Raw genomic sequence first — 14,563 nt, 5'->3', positions numbered from 1 at the left:
ATATATATCGCGGATTTTTTGCTGGTTCGCGGATTTCTGCGGACAATGGGTCTTTTAATTTCTGGTACATGCTTCCTCAGTTGGTTTGCCCAGTTGATTTCATACAAGGGACGCTATTGGCAGATGGCTGAGAAGCTACCCAACTTACTTTTCTCTCTCTCTTGCGCTGACTTTCTCTGATCCTGACGTAGGGGGATTGAGCAGGGGGGCTGTTCGCACACCTAGACAATATGGACGCTCGTCTAAAAATGCTGAAAGATTATCTTCACGTTGCTACCTTCTGTGCAGCTGCTTCGTGAAGCGACATGCTGCACGGTGCTTCGCATACTTAAAAGCTCGAAGGGCACGTATTAATTTTTGCTTGTTTGTTTTTCTCTGTCTCTCTCTCTCTCTCTTTGTCTGCTCCTGACGGAGGGGGTGTGAGCTGCCGCCTTCAACAGCTTTGTGCCGCAGTGCTTCGCATACTTAAAAGCCAAACAGCCCTATTGATTTGTTTGCTTTCCTCTCTCTTTCTGACATTCTGTGCTCCTGACGCGCACTCCTTTGAAGATATGTTTGCATTCTTTTAATTGTGAGACGGAACTGTCATCTCTGTCTTGTCATGGAGCACAGTTTAAACTTTTGAAAAAGAGACAAATGTTTGTTTGCAGTGTTTGAATAACATTCCTGTCTCTCTACAACCTCCTGTGTTTCTGCGCAAATCTGTGACCCAAGCATGACAATATAAAAATAACCATATAAACATATGGTTTCTACTTCGCAGATTTTCTTATTTCGCGGGTGGCTCTGGAACGCAACCCCCGTGATGGAGGAGGGATTACTGTACACTGAAAAAAGTAAAACAAAGCTGTTGTTCATACAATGTGTTTTATGTCATTCTAGTAGCTGAAAATTATTAGTTTTTTCATTTCAATTACATTTTCTAATTTATGTTAACAGTTTAAACCTATTTTTTTACTTGGATACAGTGTAAACTTGCAGCATTGACATCAAACTGGAATTACTCATTCGATCTAGGCATTTTTGTCAGATTATGCGTGACTTGCGCACTCCCACCTGATGGTGGTAATGCACCTTAACAGTGGTTGCCACGAGCAAAGTTAATTCTGGTAAACAGAAAAAAATAATGTTTACATTAGTCCAAGTGTGCCTGCCCTTTGCTTTGATCGTAATTTCAGCACTCATGCCTGATAGCATATGTCAGGTAGCGTGATTTGGTGGTTCAGCAGTGCAATATGCACCATTACCGTCTGCGCACTTGTTTCAGTTTAGCTCATTTTTAGAGTGTCAGCAGCGTTTTGCCGTCATTAACAGACATACTAGTTTCTTTCCTTTGTCTTTCCCCACGTGTATGTTTGTTTGAGCTGTGGTCACTCCGCACATGGAGTGGACATGGAGTGCAGCTGAGGTGAGGAGGAGTTTCTAAAGTTGTGTTCAGAGAAATGGTTTTTGTCACTAAACATTACAACTGTTGTTAAAATGCATTTGCTCTGCTGAATGTTTTAAATACTGTACTGTTTGTCTCTCTGTTTAAATAGTAGAAAATGTCACTTTTGTGCTTCTTCGGATGTTCTAATTAAGGTCATTTGTGATCTTTTATGCACCCTCTTATGTGTTCAGCATTTATCGGCCCTAATGTTAGAAGGCCTAGACAATTATATCTGGTAATATTAATTTACTGTATCTTTTTAACAATTACATATGGAAGAAATGTACCAAAAATGTTAGCCAGCTGCCTCAAGTCAAAAAATAAAAAATAGGACTAAGTGTAATCAATTTTTGTTTAATGTTGGCTGTTCTTAATTGCATTAGTAATTGAGACACTTTGATGGCTAATTAAAAACTAACAAATGTTTTCTTTCAGCTTTAGTGAAGCAGCTGCTGATCTATTGTTCTTGCTGCAAAACCTGTTTTGAATCTGCTATCAAAGTCATTGTGGTAAGTTCTGTTTACAATATCATGAGGGCATTTGTGATAATTGGGCAAACTTCCTAATTGGGCTCGGAAAAAAATATTGAACTAATTGATTCTGGCAAGTTGAGCTTGGCAATTGTCTACCAGGTCTACAAAGTAAACTTAATGTGAATGTAGCTGTGTTTACCCAAAATCACCAAAGTTCAGTGGCTCTAGTTTGTAAATGGGTTTCAGCAAAAGTTTGACGCGTTAAAATGAATCCACAGATCTTAAGTTTTTTAAAAGCTTTAGGAAAAATTCAAAGTAAAACAGTTCACACAAAAATGAGAAAATTGATAAAGCAAAAAGAAGTTCTGTTTAAAGCTTATAAATCTTGTTTCATTTCTTTAAGTTTGCTTACAGTTGAACCATTTCTAAATGGTCAGAAAACTGTATGCCTGTACCATTTCTATACTGTAAATGGGTCTTTCAGTCCCTGCTGGCACTGGGACCTGCTCTAAACAACAACAACTGACTCCATTAACACACTGTATCTTAGTTATAGCAAGAAAGTTCTATCTCTTACTAACTTGCAGGGGGTAAAATGCTATACCATTGTCTATGACTACAAAAGAAAATTATATTCTATTCAAATTAAGCAAACACTTATATGAGTTTAACTCAAAGCTTTAACTTTCTAAGATTGGCTCTTACATTAAATTTAAAACTTAAGGTGTGGTCTACTCAGTAAACTACTCTACAGGTATCTCTTGTATCTCGTATCTCATGTTTCCTCAGTTATCCAAAAATGTGGCAATGTAAAAAATGTGACAACTCGTATTCAAGAAGATCTGAAATTTTGAAACACTATAAACTTGATCATCGGCATTATGGACGGGGCCATGCTTACCCTTGTATTTATGAGAAGTGCCCATGCACATGCAAGACTTGGAAAGCTCTACTGACCCATCTAAGCAAATCCCATCCTGCTCAACAATCCTTGCAGAAAGATAGCTTTTCATCATTCAAGTGCCACATTTGCAACAGTGTACTTCCTACTGAGACAGACTATTTTCATCACATTGGAAAACATTTGAAAAATCATTAATCTGTAAGTTGTGTGCTTGCTGGTTGCTCATACAAAACAAATCTTTATGGGGCTTTCATTACTCACAAATGGAGAAAACATACCCCCATACAATTAATGATTTAAAGCCTGAAATTGTTGATGGACCTGTTGATAGTTCTCATGTTGTACAATCACTTGAAAGACACACTACTGAGCAGTTAGATGATGATTTGACAGTCTGAAGAACTTGATGAGGAAAGCTCTGATTTGACAAAACATATTGAACTAAAATTAGCCTCAGTGTTACTTAAGTTAGAAAATGCTTTTCTGGTGTAAAGTGCAGCTGTGAATAAACTCCTTGAAGAGTTGCAATATTTAATTGGTACTGCCGTTGTGCCGGGTCACCCAAAAGACTATAATCCACATCTTACACAATTGCCAAGTTGATGAATCGGTTGTGAAAGACTTAGCCACTGTACTTTGTGCTTCAAATCCCATTCAAGCTGGAATAGGAAACCATGGTCCACTGTCAACTGCTTGTAAATGGTAAAATGTACTATAGAAAAAATGTCAGTGTTGTGAAACCAGTAGAATATGTGTTAGACCAAAAAAACAGGAAATCTTTTCAGTATGTGCCTTTACTGAAATCTCTACAACAACTTCTGGATTGTGAAACTATACTAAATTTGGCTGTAAATTTGAAAGAAAAACATCAGCCAGTGGAGAGTGATAAACAGGTATACCGATCCTTTTGGGATGGTCTTCTCTTTAAAATAAATGCTCTTCTCTCAAAAGAGTGTGCAATTTCTTTAATCTTGTATGTTGATGATTTTGAAATATGTAGTCCCCTTGGTACAGCGCGTAAAAAACACAAAATCTGTGTCTTGTATTGGATTTTAGGCAATCTGCCACCTGGTTGTCACTCAACGCTGTCCTCTATCCAGTTGGCTGCATTTATCAATAGCAATGATGTCAAGGAGTATGGTTATGATAAAGTATTACAGTCTTTGGTTAGTGATCTCATAACACTAGAACAGCATGGGGTTTTTGTGGATATGTTGTGAAAAACTTTGAAGGGCACAGTGCGGTGTGTTGTTGCTGACAACCTTGGAGCACACAGTATTGCTGGTTTTGTAGAGAGTTTTTCTGGTAGATATTTTTGCAGATTTTGCACTGCAGATAGACTGCATCTGCAGGAAAATGAAGTTGGAGCTGGAGGTTTCTCTCTGAGAACTGAGGAGCTTCACATAAGTCATCTTAAAACCCTTGAGGGAAATTCTTTGCGCAAATGTTGTGGTGTTAAGAGTAAATGTGTTCTATCAGAAAAACTTTCACATTTCAATGTTACCATTGGTTTTCCTCCAGACCTTGTCCATGATTTATTTGAGGGAATAGTTCCTGTTGAGATAGCCCTCTGTCTGACTATATTCATTTCCAAAAAATATTTTACTTTGGCCACTTTGAACAAGGCAATAGAAGATTTTCCCTATAAATGGACTGATAGAACAAATCGACCCCACTTTGTTCCACTGACCTATGCATCCAGGAAAACAATTGGGGGGAATGCACATGAAAACTGGAGTTTACTGAGATTTTTTCCTCTACTCCTTGAACAGAAAGTGTCCAATGATGAGCCAGCCTGGCAACTCCTTACTGGCTTAAAGGACATTGTGGACCTTGTTGCTTCTCCAATTCAGACTAAGGAATCAATTGGATATTTAAACTTTAAGATCTCTGAGAACATAGTAAGATTTAAAGAGGTTTTCCCAGAGTCAAACTTTCTACCTAAACACCTGGAGCACTATCCTGTTAATCTGTGAGTTTGGGCCTTTAGTAGCACTATGGACCATGCGCTTTGAAGCAAAGCACAGCTTCTTCAAAAGAGTTGTGCGCCATACAACCTGCTTCAGAAATGTGCTGCTGTCCTTAGCAGAAAGTCATCAGTTTCTCATGTCACATCAGCTTTATATGTGCAGCTTGCCTAAATCTCTCCTGCAGGTAGCAAATGTTTCAACTCTTCCCATATGATGTTCTGAAAGAGGACATTGCATTTGCTATCAAGCAGAGGCACCCAGACTTGGATGGTATGAGTCTGGCTAAAAATGCAACTTACAATGGACTGAACTACAGGAATGGAATGATCCTTGCACATGGCTCTTTGGCAGGAATGCCTGAATTTACTGAAATAATTCACATGATTGTTGTCAAGGATAAGCTGTTTTTCATTGTTAGAGAGCTGAGTGTGTGGTACAGGGAACATTACAGAGCCTATGAACTGAAAACGTGTCCTACAAAGGGGGTGGAACTTCTTGACTCAAATGAACTGACAGATCCCTACCCATTGGTAGACTACACAGTTGGGGCAATGTGACTGCTAACTCTAAAAAGGTACATACATGTATAAGATGAACCATTCATTCAATGAATACTGACTTTTGTATCTAACAGTGCAAAGTGTAACACAATTTAAAGAATTCATACAGGTTATTCCTACACCCACATTAATATAAACTTTTTCTCCAGACAATAAAGGTCTCCAGTTGATGTCATCAGCTAATAAGTGTAGAGCTGCTTCAGTTAAGACAGCATTTCTCAACCTTTAAGTATTTGCGACCCGAGTTTTCATAACAGTTTTAATCACACCCCCCTAATGTTTTTTTGAAACCCTAATAAAATTTATTCCTATATTTTTTGCTGCCAATACACCACTACAAGTTTAAAATTTCCCTAAGAATAGTGAAATTACGCCACATATGGCAACATTCATGCCCCCTTTTTTGTTACTTCGCCCCACAGATTGAGAACCGTTGAATTAAGATGAATTGGGAAAGACTAAACTTGACACTGGAAGCAGTGTAAGAACTGAACACTTTATACTGTAGTACACCGAGACCCTTTTCACAACAGCCATTTTGACTAGTCATACATATTCAAAGGTGGAACTATACGGGATGAACAATATTCTATATCTATAGTTGTCTCGTTCACTCATCTCCCTCTCACTCCCTCTTTCCATGTTTCTCTTGCTCTCTCTCACTCTGACTGAATTTTCTTTTTTCAATTCTGCATTTTATTGACATGAATATCAGATGAATAATACTGCCAAAGCATCTAAAATGCTACAATTCAAAAACTGAAAAATGTAAAAAATATATATTTTATATGGTTGCACCTCTGACCAGTCAAAATAGCTGTCTGTGAACAGGTTTCAGACAATTCTGAGCCCACAAAGTCTATCATTCTGGAGCAGTTTCAGACTTCATACACAATAATGTTACAAGTCTGAGTCTTATTTTTGTGGTCTGTGGCTTTGGGAGAGAGGAGCTCATGCTCACATCAATCAAAACATTATTAAACTGTAGAAACAACACATTTGAATTCTTTAGATATGTGGTATTACTACTGAACTCAGAGTGATTGTAGAATGTCTGAATTTACTGTTTTTATAAAAAGGACAGTGAAATATTTTATCATGTTGCATATCTGTGTACATCTTTTTTCTCTGATGGGATGCTATTTTTAAAATTAATGTTTAAAAGCAACTGTTGAGTCAGAAGTATGAGAGTCAGTTGAAAAATAATAATTACTGTTCCCCTGCTGTCCAGTATGATGAGCATTAGTCTACCTGAGCAGATATTGCCCTAACCTCTTGCTCACCCTGTCTCCCCTCTATCACTCCCTCTCTGTCTCTCTTTCCCCATCTCCTCTTCTCTAATTCTCTCATTCTCTCTGCCTCCCCCTGTCATTCTCTTTCTACTCTATACCTTTGTCTCACTCACACTCTCTTTCATTCTCTCTCTTTCTCTTTCTTTCTCTCAGGGCACCATGGAAGATATTGCACCTGTTCGATTGCTTTTCATCTTGAATGAAAACAACAGCGTAAGAATGGAGCTACACAATGGGATTCCCAACTCAGTGGAAGAGCTCATTGAGGAGGTCAAGAATTTATGTGGAATAGGAGACATTAGGCTGCAGTACAAGGACACTGATTTTGGGAACATATTTGTGAATCTAGCCTCTACAAGTGTAATTAAAGATCTAACAGTTATCAAAGTTGTCCAGTTAGACCCTGATTCCACAACTGTTGTCTTGTACCCAGTTGTTTCCCCAATGAATAGCAGCCCTTCAGTTGGACTGGACAATGAGGACTCCTCCTCTGGATCTGCACATACAGATGGCACAGTACTGCCTAGTAGCTCTTCCTCAGACTCATTAAGAGAACAGCAGTGGCCAAAAGTGTTTCCAATCCCCTTATTCTCCTATGACACAGAATGTTAACTACAGAGGGGAAATGCAGAGCATGCGAGAAACCAATCTCGACTGACACCCAGCTCAAGAATGCTGTCAGACATACTGGAGAAACTAGCTGAAAAAATGTACATGTACAAAGCATACCCTACAGATGACGATTTCAGCGATGTTGCTGAGGCACTGACAAGGAAGCACCCCTGCCTGAGAGAACTAGGTTCTTTCAATGAAAGCTATGGATGGAAACAAAGGCTCAAGGTAAAAATGGCCAACTACTGGACTCTACTTAAGGCACATGGCACATCTGCTGAGGTCACTGTTATTACTTTGAAATCCAAGTCTCAAGAAGAGGCCCACCCAGCAAAGAATCTGAAGAGACCTAGACGAGCTGAGGTAAACCATTTTCCATCCTTGCCAAGTGGTGAGACTCCACAAAGCCTGGAACAAAAGAGGATTTCCCTTATGGCAGAATTACAGAAAAGAAACAACCGACAAACCATAAAAGAAAAGATGGCAAAGACATTTGGATACCGGAGGCAAGAAATAGTGTATAAGAAGCCGAACATTGAACAGAGATGGCCTGCACTTTTTCAGATGGAAGAGGTATGTTTTTAGATGCAAATTACCTCAGACACATTGGACACATCACTCCATTCATTCACTCACATAATTGTTTGCCTGGAGTGGAATGTCAGAGAAATGGTTGTGTATGACCAGTTCAGTCCATGTGAGCAAATGTCTTAGCTTATTGCCAGGAAACACTCAAACGTTTGGCCTTAATGTTGATACATTTAGGAGAATTTATGTTTTTGTAAGAAATAATTTGGTTAAACTGTGCTGGTAATTCAGTTTTGAGTTTCTAGGTTTAAGTATTGCAACATCTTGTACAGCCTGCAATTATAAATTTGTTTTACTGTCACGAAAAATGTTTTACTTCTATGGTATGTTCTGCACTTATCTAAAGCTGGTGTTTAAAAAATGTGAGGAGGCAGTCTTATGTTGATATATTACATAAAAATAATTTGACATTCATAATAGCTAAACTTGGAGCAGTTTGGTCAAACCTTTAGGTTTTTTTTTTGGAGGATAAGTCATTAATCATATATTCTCCACCCTTTTTTTGTATGCTGTTATGTTTTTATTTCCTAGATCAATGCTGAGTTCACAAGAATCACAACTGTCCCCTTGGAGAAAAAGTTCTTGGCGCAGTTAGACAAGCACTCCACCAAATTGCTGGAAGTCATCAGGCACAAGGGAGGAGTTGTAAAAAAGAAGACCACCAGGATCTTGTAGGTTTTAGATGAGGTATCTATGAATGAGTTGTGCATCGGTGAGAATCATGGCTGAATACTTTTGTGTGTGTTTGTGTGTAATTTTAATTAATATGAACTGTTTTTACACAGACTATGGACATCAACGTCAGAAGAGAATGCATCCTCAAATCTATGATAATCTACTTGGATGAACCTGTTCAGCACCTTATCAAAGAATACCAGGTAAGACCATCTCTTTCTCACTAGCTTGCACACGACAACACCTACAGATCCATCCTCATGTACTGTTTCAGACTGTGTTCTTATTAGGTAATGATATCATTAAATAATAGCCTAACTGTAATGAGAGCAGTTACAGTTCACCATAGCCACAAAATAGACTGGGTGCTTGAGTTTTACAGCTACGCTGTCATCACCTTTTCAAATTAGCTGGAAATCATATTTTCAAAACTCAAATTTGTTCAAAGTTTGATTTGCTGGACAGGTTTTTTGTGGGTCCTTAAGTCTAAAACCCAATCTGAATTTTCAGCTTTGAAATGTCGTAAACATTATTTTGACAGGTCTTAAAAACTCATTGGACTGGACTTGCTTTTAAATGCCTTTTGGGGAAAAATTAATGCTGAATAATACTGAATTAATACTAAAAATAAATAAATAAATAAATAAAAACTACAAAACCAATATGGAAACAATAACCACTATAGCAAACTGTGGAGCCTGGTCAGTATTTATTGGAGCACACCTAGTGTGGTGTGTGGGTTAAAATGGTGCTTCTCTAATCAAAAACTCTACTGTGATTTCTTCTAGTTGTCCTCATGTACAGTATTACTTTTTCATGTAGGATATGCAGGAAAATGAGGAAGAACTGGAGCAGGAAACCTTGGCAATCTTTGTCACTGAAAAAGAGGATCCTTTCCATCCACACAAAGACATTAAGATAGTCATTGAAGGAAGAGAGGTCTTGAACGATTTGCCCTTGGTTCCAACAGCTTTTGCCATGTTCTTCGGGTTGATATATACACTCAACCTAAAATATCCAAAAAAACTGCAGTACACCTTTGAATTTGTGCAAAAAGTCTTGATAGAGCTTGATGGAAAAAAGATGACTCCAAAACTTCATAGACTGACCACCCACCTATATAGCCCAGACTAGATGGAATTTTGCATTGACATGCTCAATTTTTATTTTCCCACTGGTGCTTAAATGTCAGTGGCTTTTACTATGCACACTGTAAGAGGTTGTTTGGAGATTATATTCACGGGCGGCACAGTGGCACAGTGGGTAGTACTGCTGCCTCACAGTTAGGAGACCTGGGTTTACTTCCCGGGTCCTCCCTGCATGGAGTTTGCATGTTCTCCCCTGCAGGTTAGGTGCATTGGCGATTCTAAATTGTGCTTGGTGTGGGTGTGTGTGTGTGCCCGGCTGGCACCCTGCCTGGGGTTTGTTTCCTGCCTTGCGCCCTGTTGGCTGGGATTGGCTCCAGCAGACCCCCATGACCCTGTAGTTAGGATGTAGTGGGTTGGATAATGGATGGATGGATTATATTTACATGACTTATTTGAATAACTGTTGAATTTAAGAGGAAATGTTTTTGGTCAGAAAGATGTTTAAGTTTAGTGATCCTAATTCGTGATTTAATCAAGTGACACTAAGTCACCAACTTTGTGGGCTCAAACATTTTTTGGTTTAGCTACAGCATTCAGTACTGTTCATCTTCATCTGTTCTATCTTATTAAGAGATTTTTTTCAACCAGAAAACTACAAAATTGTGATAAATTTGTAGGCTCAGAGGATTTTTGTTTGAACTATTACATCACAATTACTTATATTAAATTGCAGCGGTTACAGCTCTGAGTCAGAAACAGTGTTCCAGTGTCTAAGGAGTTGTTCCACTGTCTGTCTGTGGAGCAGCTTCAGGGTTTTTCTGTTGATGACATCAATATTTTTGTCTTTAGTGTTCAGCTGAAGGAGACTGTTCATCTATATAAATTTGAAAAGAATGTACAATATCGTTATCGCATTATCTCATTTTAGGGTAATAAGAGGAAATGTATTCTGTTAGAAATACATTTCTAGTTCAGTGTAACAAGTATGAAGTCATCAAGTGATTGGAATTACTCACCAAATTTGTGGCCTCAAAGAATTTAAGTCATTACATCCAAGTGAGTTGTGTTTAAAACTACTAAAATAAATACATGGTTTCTTTTACTGGCCAAGGCACTGACATGTTTATCCTGCTGCACACAGTGCCCCCATCCCAATATGTGATGTCATGTACTCTATGTACTTGCCATGTACTGTTGAATTTATGGTGTAATAAATATGAATGTTTCAAAGGAATGTGTTCACAGAAGTCATTCATTAAAATATATTTAAAAAGAATGTGTGTTTGATTTGCTATACATTTCAGATAATGTCAACTGTTATTTTTTCCATCCAGCCATTATCCAACCAGCTATATCCTAAACTACAGGGTCACAAGGGTCTGCTGGAGCCAATCCCAGCCAACACAGGGCGCAAGGCAGGAAACAAACCCCAGGCAGGGCGTCAGCCCACCGCAGGGCGCATACACACACACACACACACCAAGCACACACCAGGGACAATTTTGAATCGCCAATGCACAACTATTTTACTGAGTTTTACAATAGCAAAATTGAATGTAAAACAAAACTTGCCTGTTTCGCTCATTCTGCACGCTTATCTATATGCCTTGGCAGTTTCCAAACTCCCTCTGGCAAGCTAAAATTCACCTACCATTTTTTAAACTAAAAACAGGTGTTGCAAATACAATAGACGTTGCACCTGTGACTGACACCTCAATAAAATTCCAGAAATTAACAACATTTTACAAAATTACATAAATATATACGTAAGACATGAATGTGAAAATCAGGAAAATGAACTCCACTATCATGCAATGACATGTAGATTCAAAATGCACTTGTACCATGTTTGATTGTCAGATGCTATCTGTGTGAACTACTTTCTACAAAATTTGAAACTTTTAAAATGAAAACATTTCTCACAATTTTTAAGAGCAGTATATAAATAAGACAGTGGATGTATAAAAAATTCTTAAGATTTGGGTTAGGGTTAGGGAATACAAATGCATACTGTTGTAATATCCATCCACTCTTCCAGCTTTTTTCAAATCCTTTATATCCAGTTCAGTGTAGTTGGGGTTGGAGCCGAAATCAGAAGAACTGGGTGCAAGTCAGAAACCAACCCTGGATAGGACACCAGTCTATTGCAGTCAATAGTAATTATGAAGTAAAATAACAATATAAATACTATAATAAATTTATATATCTATTTTGTTATATTGTTTTTAGTATATCTAAAGCAGTGAAAGATCTAGTTCTCACAGGAAACAAGCCATCATTTGATGATTGTTTCCAAAACAGCAAGGACCCACAATAAACACTAAAGACTACGCAGTGATGGGAGGTGAGTGGCATTTAAATTGCCACAGCACCATAAGACTTCTCTAAGAGCCCAATTATAGTTTAAACCATATGTCTCCATTCTTTTCTTTCTTTTACTGAAAGTAATTAAAGATTCAGTTTGTCACATTTCAAGCTATATTTGTACAGCTCTAACTTCCTTTCCATTCTTTTTGTCAGACAAAATTTGAAGATCACAGTTTTCTGATTTATTTGATATTAAAAATAAGGAAGAGTCTTTAAGAGACTTCATGAAACATTAATTAGTATGTTTTGGATCTTTTTTCTTTTGAACTTTAAAAAAAATAAAGTAAAACTCTGTTAAAATTCTACATAAGAATCCAGGCAGAACTTCTGTGTTTAATTCATCTTTAAATAACAGTTATAAATGTGATTCAGATACAACTATAGCTAATGATATTTTAAATTAATAAAAATACATTTATTCATTCATGTATTTCAAAAATATACTGTAGATAAGCTATTTATAAATAAAGTTCACTTAGGTTTTAACTTTTCACTTCATTGAAAATCTCTATTATATTAGCATTTATCTTAATACTGCAACACCTAATGGCAGAATCTGAAGTGCTTATCACTACTTCACTGGCTTCAGATTAGACCAAAATCTGCTACCTTGACTTTTATTTGCATGCTGCTATACCTGGATTGTTGGTAGATCACCCTTTGAATTAATTTCCAACTGATAAATCATATTTATTTGATCAGGTTAAAAATACTTCACTTTCTATGAGCTCTTAATTACAGATAACATAGACTTTAATGTTTTGCATGGTGCATAACCAGGCATGTTGTCATTCCAAAGAAAATTAAAATTCTGTGGTTGTTCAAAGTGTCAAAGGAACATTCTAATGTTGTCCACAAAGTCAAAGGAAAATAGGATAAGTCAGATATTCCTGTAAAGAAAATGGAATATACCAATGCATGATTAGTAAACTAAGAGATAGTTTTGAGCTAAAGGCAGATGTGTAATTATAAATCTGGACATGGCTGAGAACATTTTGATAGGATTTTCAGGGTGCTCACTGTTTTAGTGTCATTTCTACCATTTTCTTTGTTTGAGTCTTTTGCTAGTCTTTTTTTGTTATTCTGGTTGTGTTTTCTGTATTCAGGCATGTGTTGCTTCACCCTGAGTGGTGTTGCCACACACACCCATATATGAACAATTTCTTACTCAAGATGCCAGAGAGTGAGTCTTCTCAAAGCTGTACTGTTAATTCACTTTTTTTAAAAAAAAAAAAGGTATTGGAATTTGCGTTGATTATGAATTTAGAGATTTGTTAATTTTCTTCACTCAACCAGCTTCACTACAGCCTTCTGTCTGTTATTAAAGGATTAAGGATTGCTGTGTGTATCTGACTCCAAATCAAGACTAATTTTATCTTAGCTATAAGCTACTGTACTACAGAGGTAACATTACTTACTATTGTGTACAATGGTTAAGGTTATATACCCTTGGTAACCTAGGGGCTAAGTGCTATATTACTAGCTTGTGATTAATAGTAAAACCTTGTTTAAACCTAAACCTTAACCTAACTTAGATTGTGTTCCATAAAAAATTATTTTATATGCACCCTCAGAGGCATGTCATTTCCTTCACACAAGCTTTAAAATAAAACATCAGAGACTAAATGGCTAACTTGATGCATACTATAAACAATTCAAAGCCTAACTATTAGCAAAATACTTGCCAAATATGAAAATTCATATTGCTAACCTAAGAGGCAGAATTTCAGCATGCATCTGCCAAAAAGGACTTCACTATTCCATAACATTTAAAATGATAGTAGGCAAATAATCAGTCAAACCTTATTACAATTCAAAATTATAGGAAAATTGAACAATGACATATAATGAGAGTAAATAATATTATAAAAGTAGCAGAATAAAGAATGCCAGAAAAGACATTTGTTCCAGAAGACAGAATTACTCATGTTCCCCTTGTATATTAAGACTTGTTCTTTTTATACACTGTGAGGAACCAAAAACAAATTACTTTAATCACAGATCAGAGCTTATAAATGGAACAAAGTATGGCCATGTAAACTTTAAAAGAGTTAACACCAGCACAACTTGATGTCAAGAAATACAGTGGGAAAGGAAGCAGATTTACAATCTGCATGTCATAATCTGGCAGCTTTACCCCTGAGAAGACATACTTGGTGTCCGCTTCATTCATATGCACATTTTTAGAAAAGCTTTTGGAGAACACTCTAATAAAAACATACCCTTCTGAAATTAACCCAAAACTTTTCACTATAACATTACCATTAATTTAATATCGACAATATCTATGAAAATAGTATGTCATAAAAATTCTTACATTTATTCCAAAGATCTTTGAAGACATAAAACTGGGTGAATGTGCATTTAAGTGATAAAAGACTTTCAGTAGCTGTGTTCACAATTGATCAAACCATAATGCAAAAATAAATACCTTATATCATTACAAAAGAGTTAAAAAAAATCAACAATGTTATTTTCTGTTCAAGGCAAAAAAAAACATCTGTTGGGTCAGTGCTGTCATGGGAGGCAGCCCTCATCCCCTTCTTGTTCTTGTGTGTGTGTTTATTTTTCTTTCTGGTATAACTGTTTCAAAGGTAGTTCCTGG

General features: G+C 36.9%; 1 protein-coding gene across 3 annotated transcripts; it reads left to right on the top strand.

Annotated features, from left to right (window-relative positions):
* Positions 1–6,776: 6,776 nt before the first annotated feature.
* On the top strand, positions 6,777–9,716 carry LOC127527169 (uncharacterized). Of its 3 annotated transcripts, none has more exons than XR_007934471.1 (4): positions 6,777–7,813; positions 8,360–8,515; positions 8,614–8,706; positions 9,326–9,716. XR_007934471.1 is itself a non-coding variant. In XM_051924937.1 (3 exons), exons 1-2 carry the CDS (start codon positions 7,301–7,303, stop codon positions 8,501–8,503), a joined length of 657 nt encoding a protein of 218 aa, XP_051780897.1. In that variant the 5' UTR covers positions 6,777–7,300; the 3' UTR covers positions 8,504–8,540; positions 9,326–9,716. The 3 variants fall into 3 exon arrangements, 1 of the variants encoding a protein (XP_051780897.1); XR_007934470.1 differs by having other exon boundaries at positions 8,614–8,793; positions 9,326–9,715; XM_051924937.1 differs by lacking the exon at positions 8,614–8,706 and having other exon boundaries at positions 8,360–8,540.
* Positions 9,717–14,563: the final 4,847 nt, after the last annotated feature.

The sequence above is a fragment of the Erpetoichthys calabaricus genome, chromosome 3, assembly GCF_900747795.2.
Source record: "Erpetoichthys calabaricus chromosome 3, fErpCal1.3, whole genome shotgun sequence".
Classification (NCBI taxonomy): domain Eukaryota; kingdom Metazoa; phylum Chordata; class Cladistia; order Polypteriformes; family Polypteridae; genus Erpetoichthys; species Erpetoichthys calabaricus.
The sequence above is the reverse complement of the archived record's forward strand: the minus strand, read 5'-3'. Positions and strand labels throughout refer to the sequence as shown.

Excerpts from the sequence above, each read along its gene's own strand:
- LOC127527169 (XM_051924937.1), top strand. The coding sequence starts at position 7,301 with ATGCTGTCAGACATACTGGAGAAACTAGCTGAAAAAATGTACATGTAC. Across the intron at positions 7,814-8,359 it reads CACTTTTTCAGATGGAAGAG|ATCAATGCTGAGTTCACAAG; the intron begins GTATGTTTTTAG and ends TTTATTTCCTAG.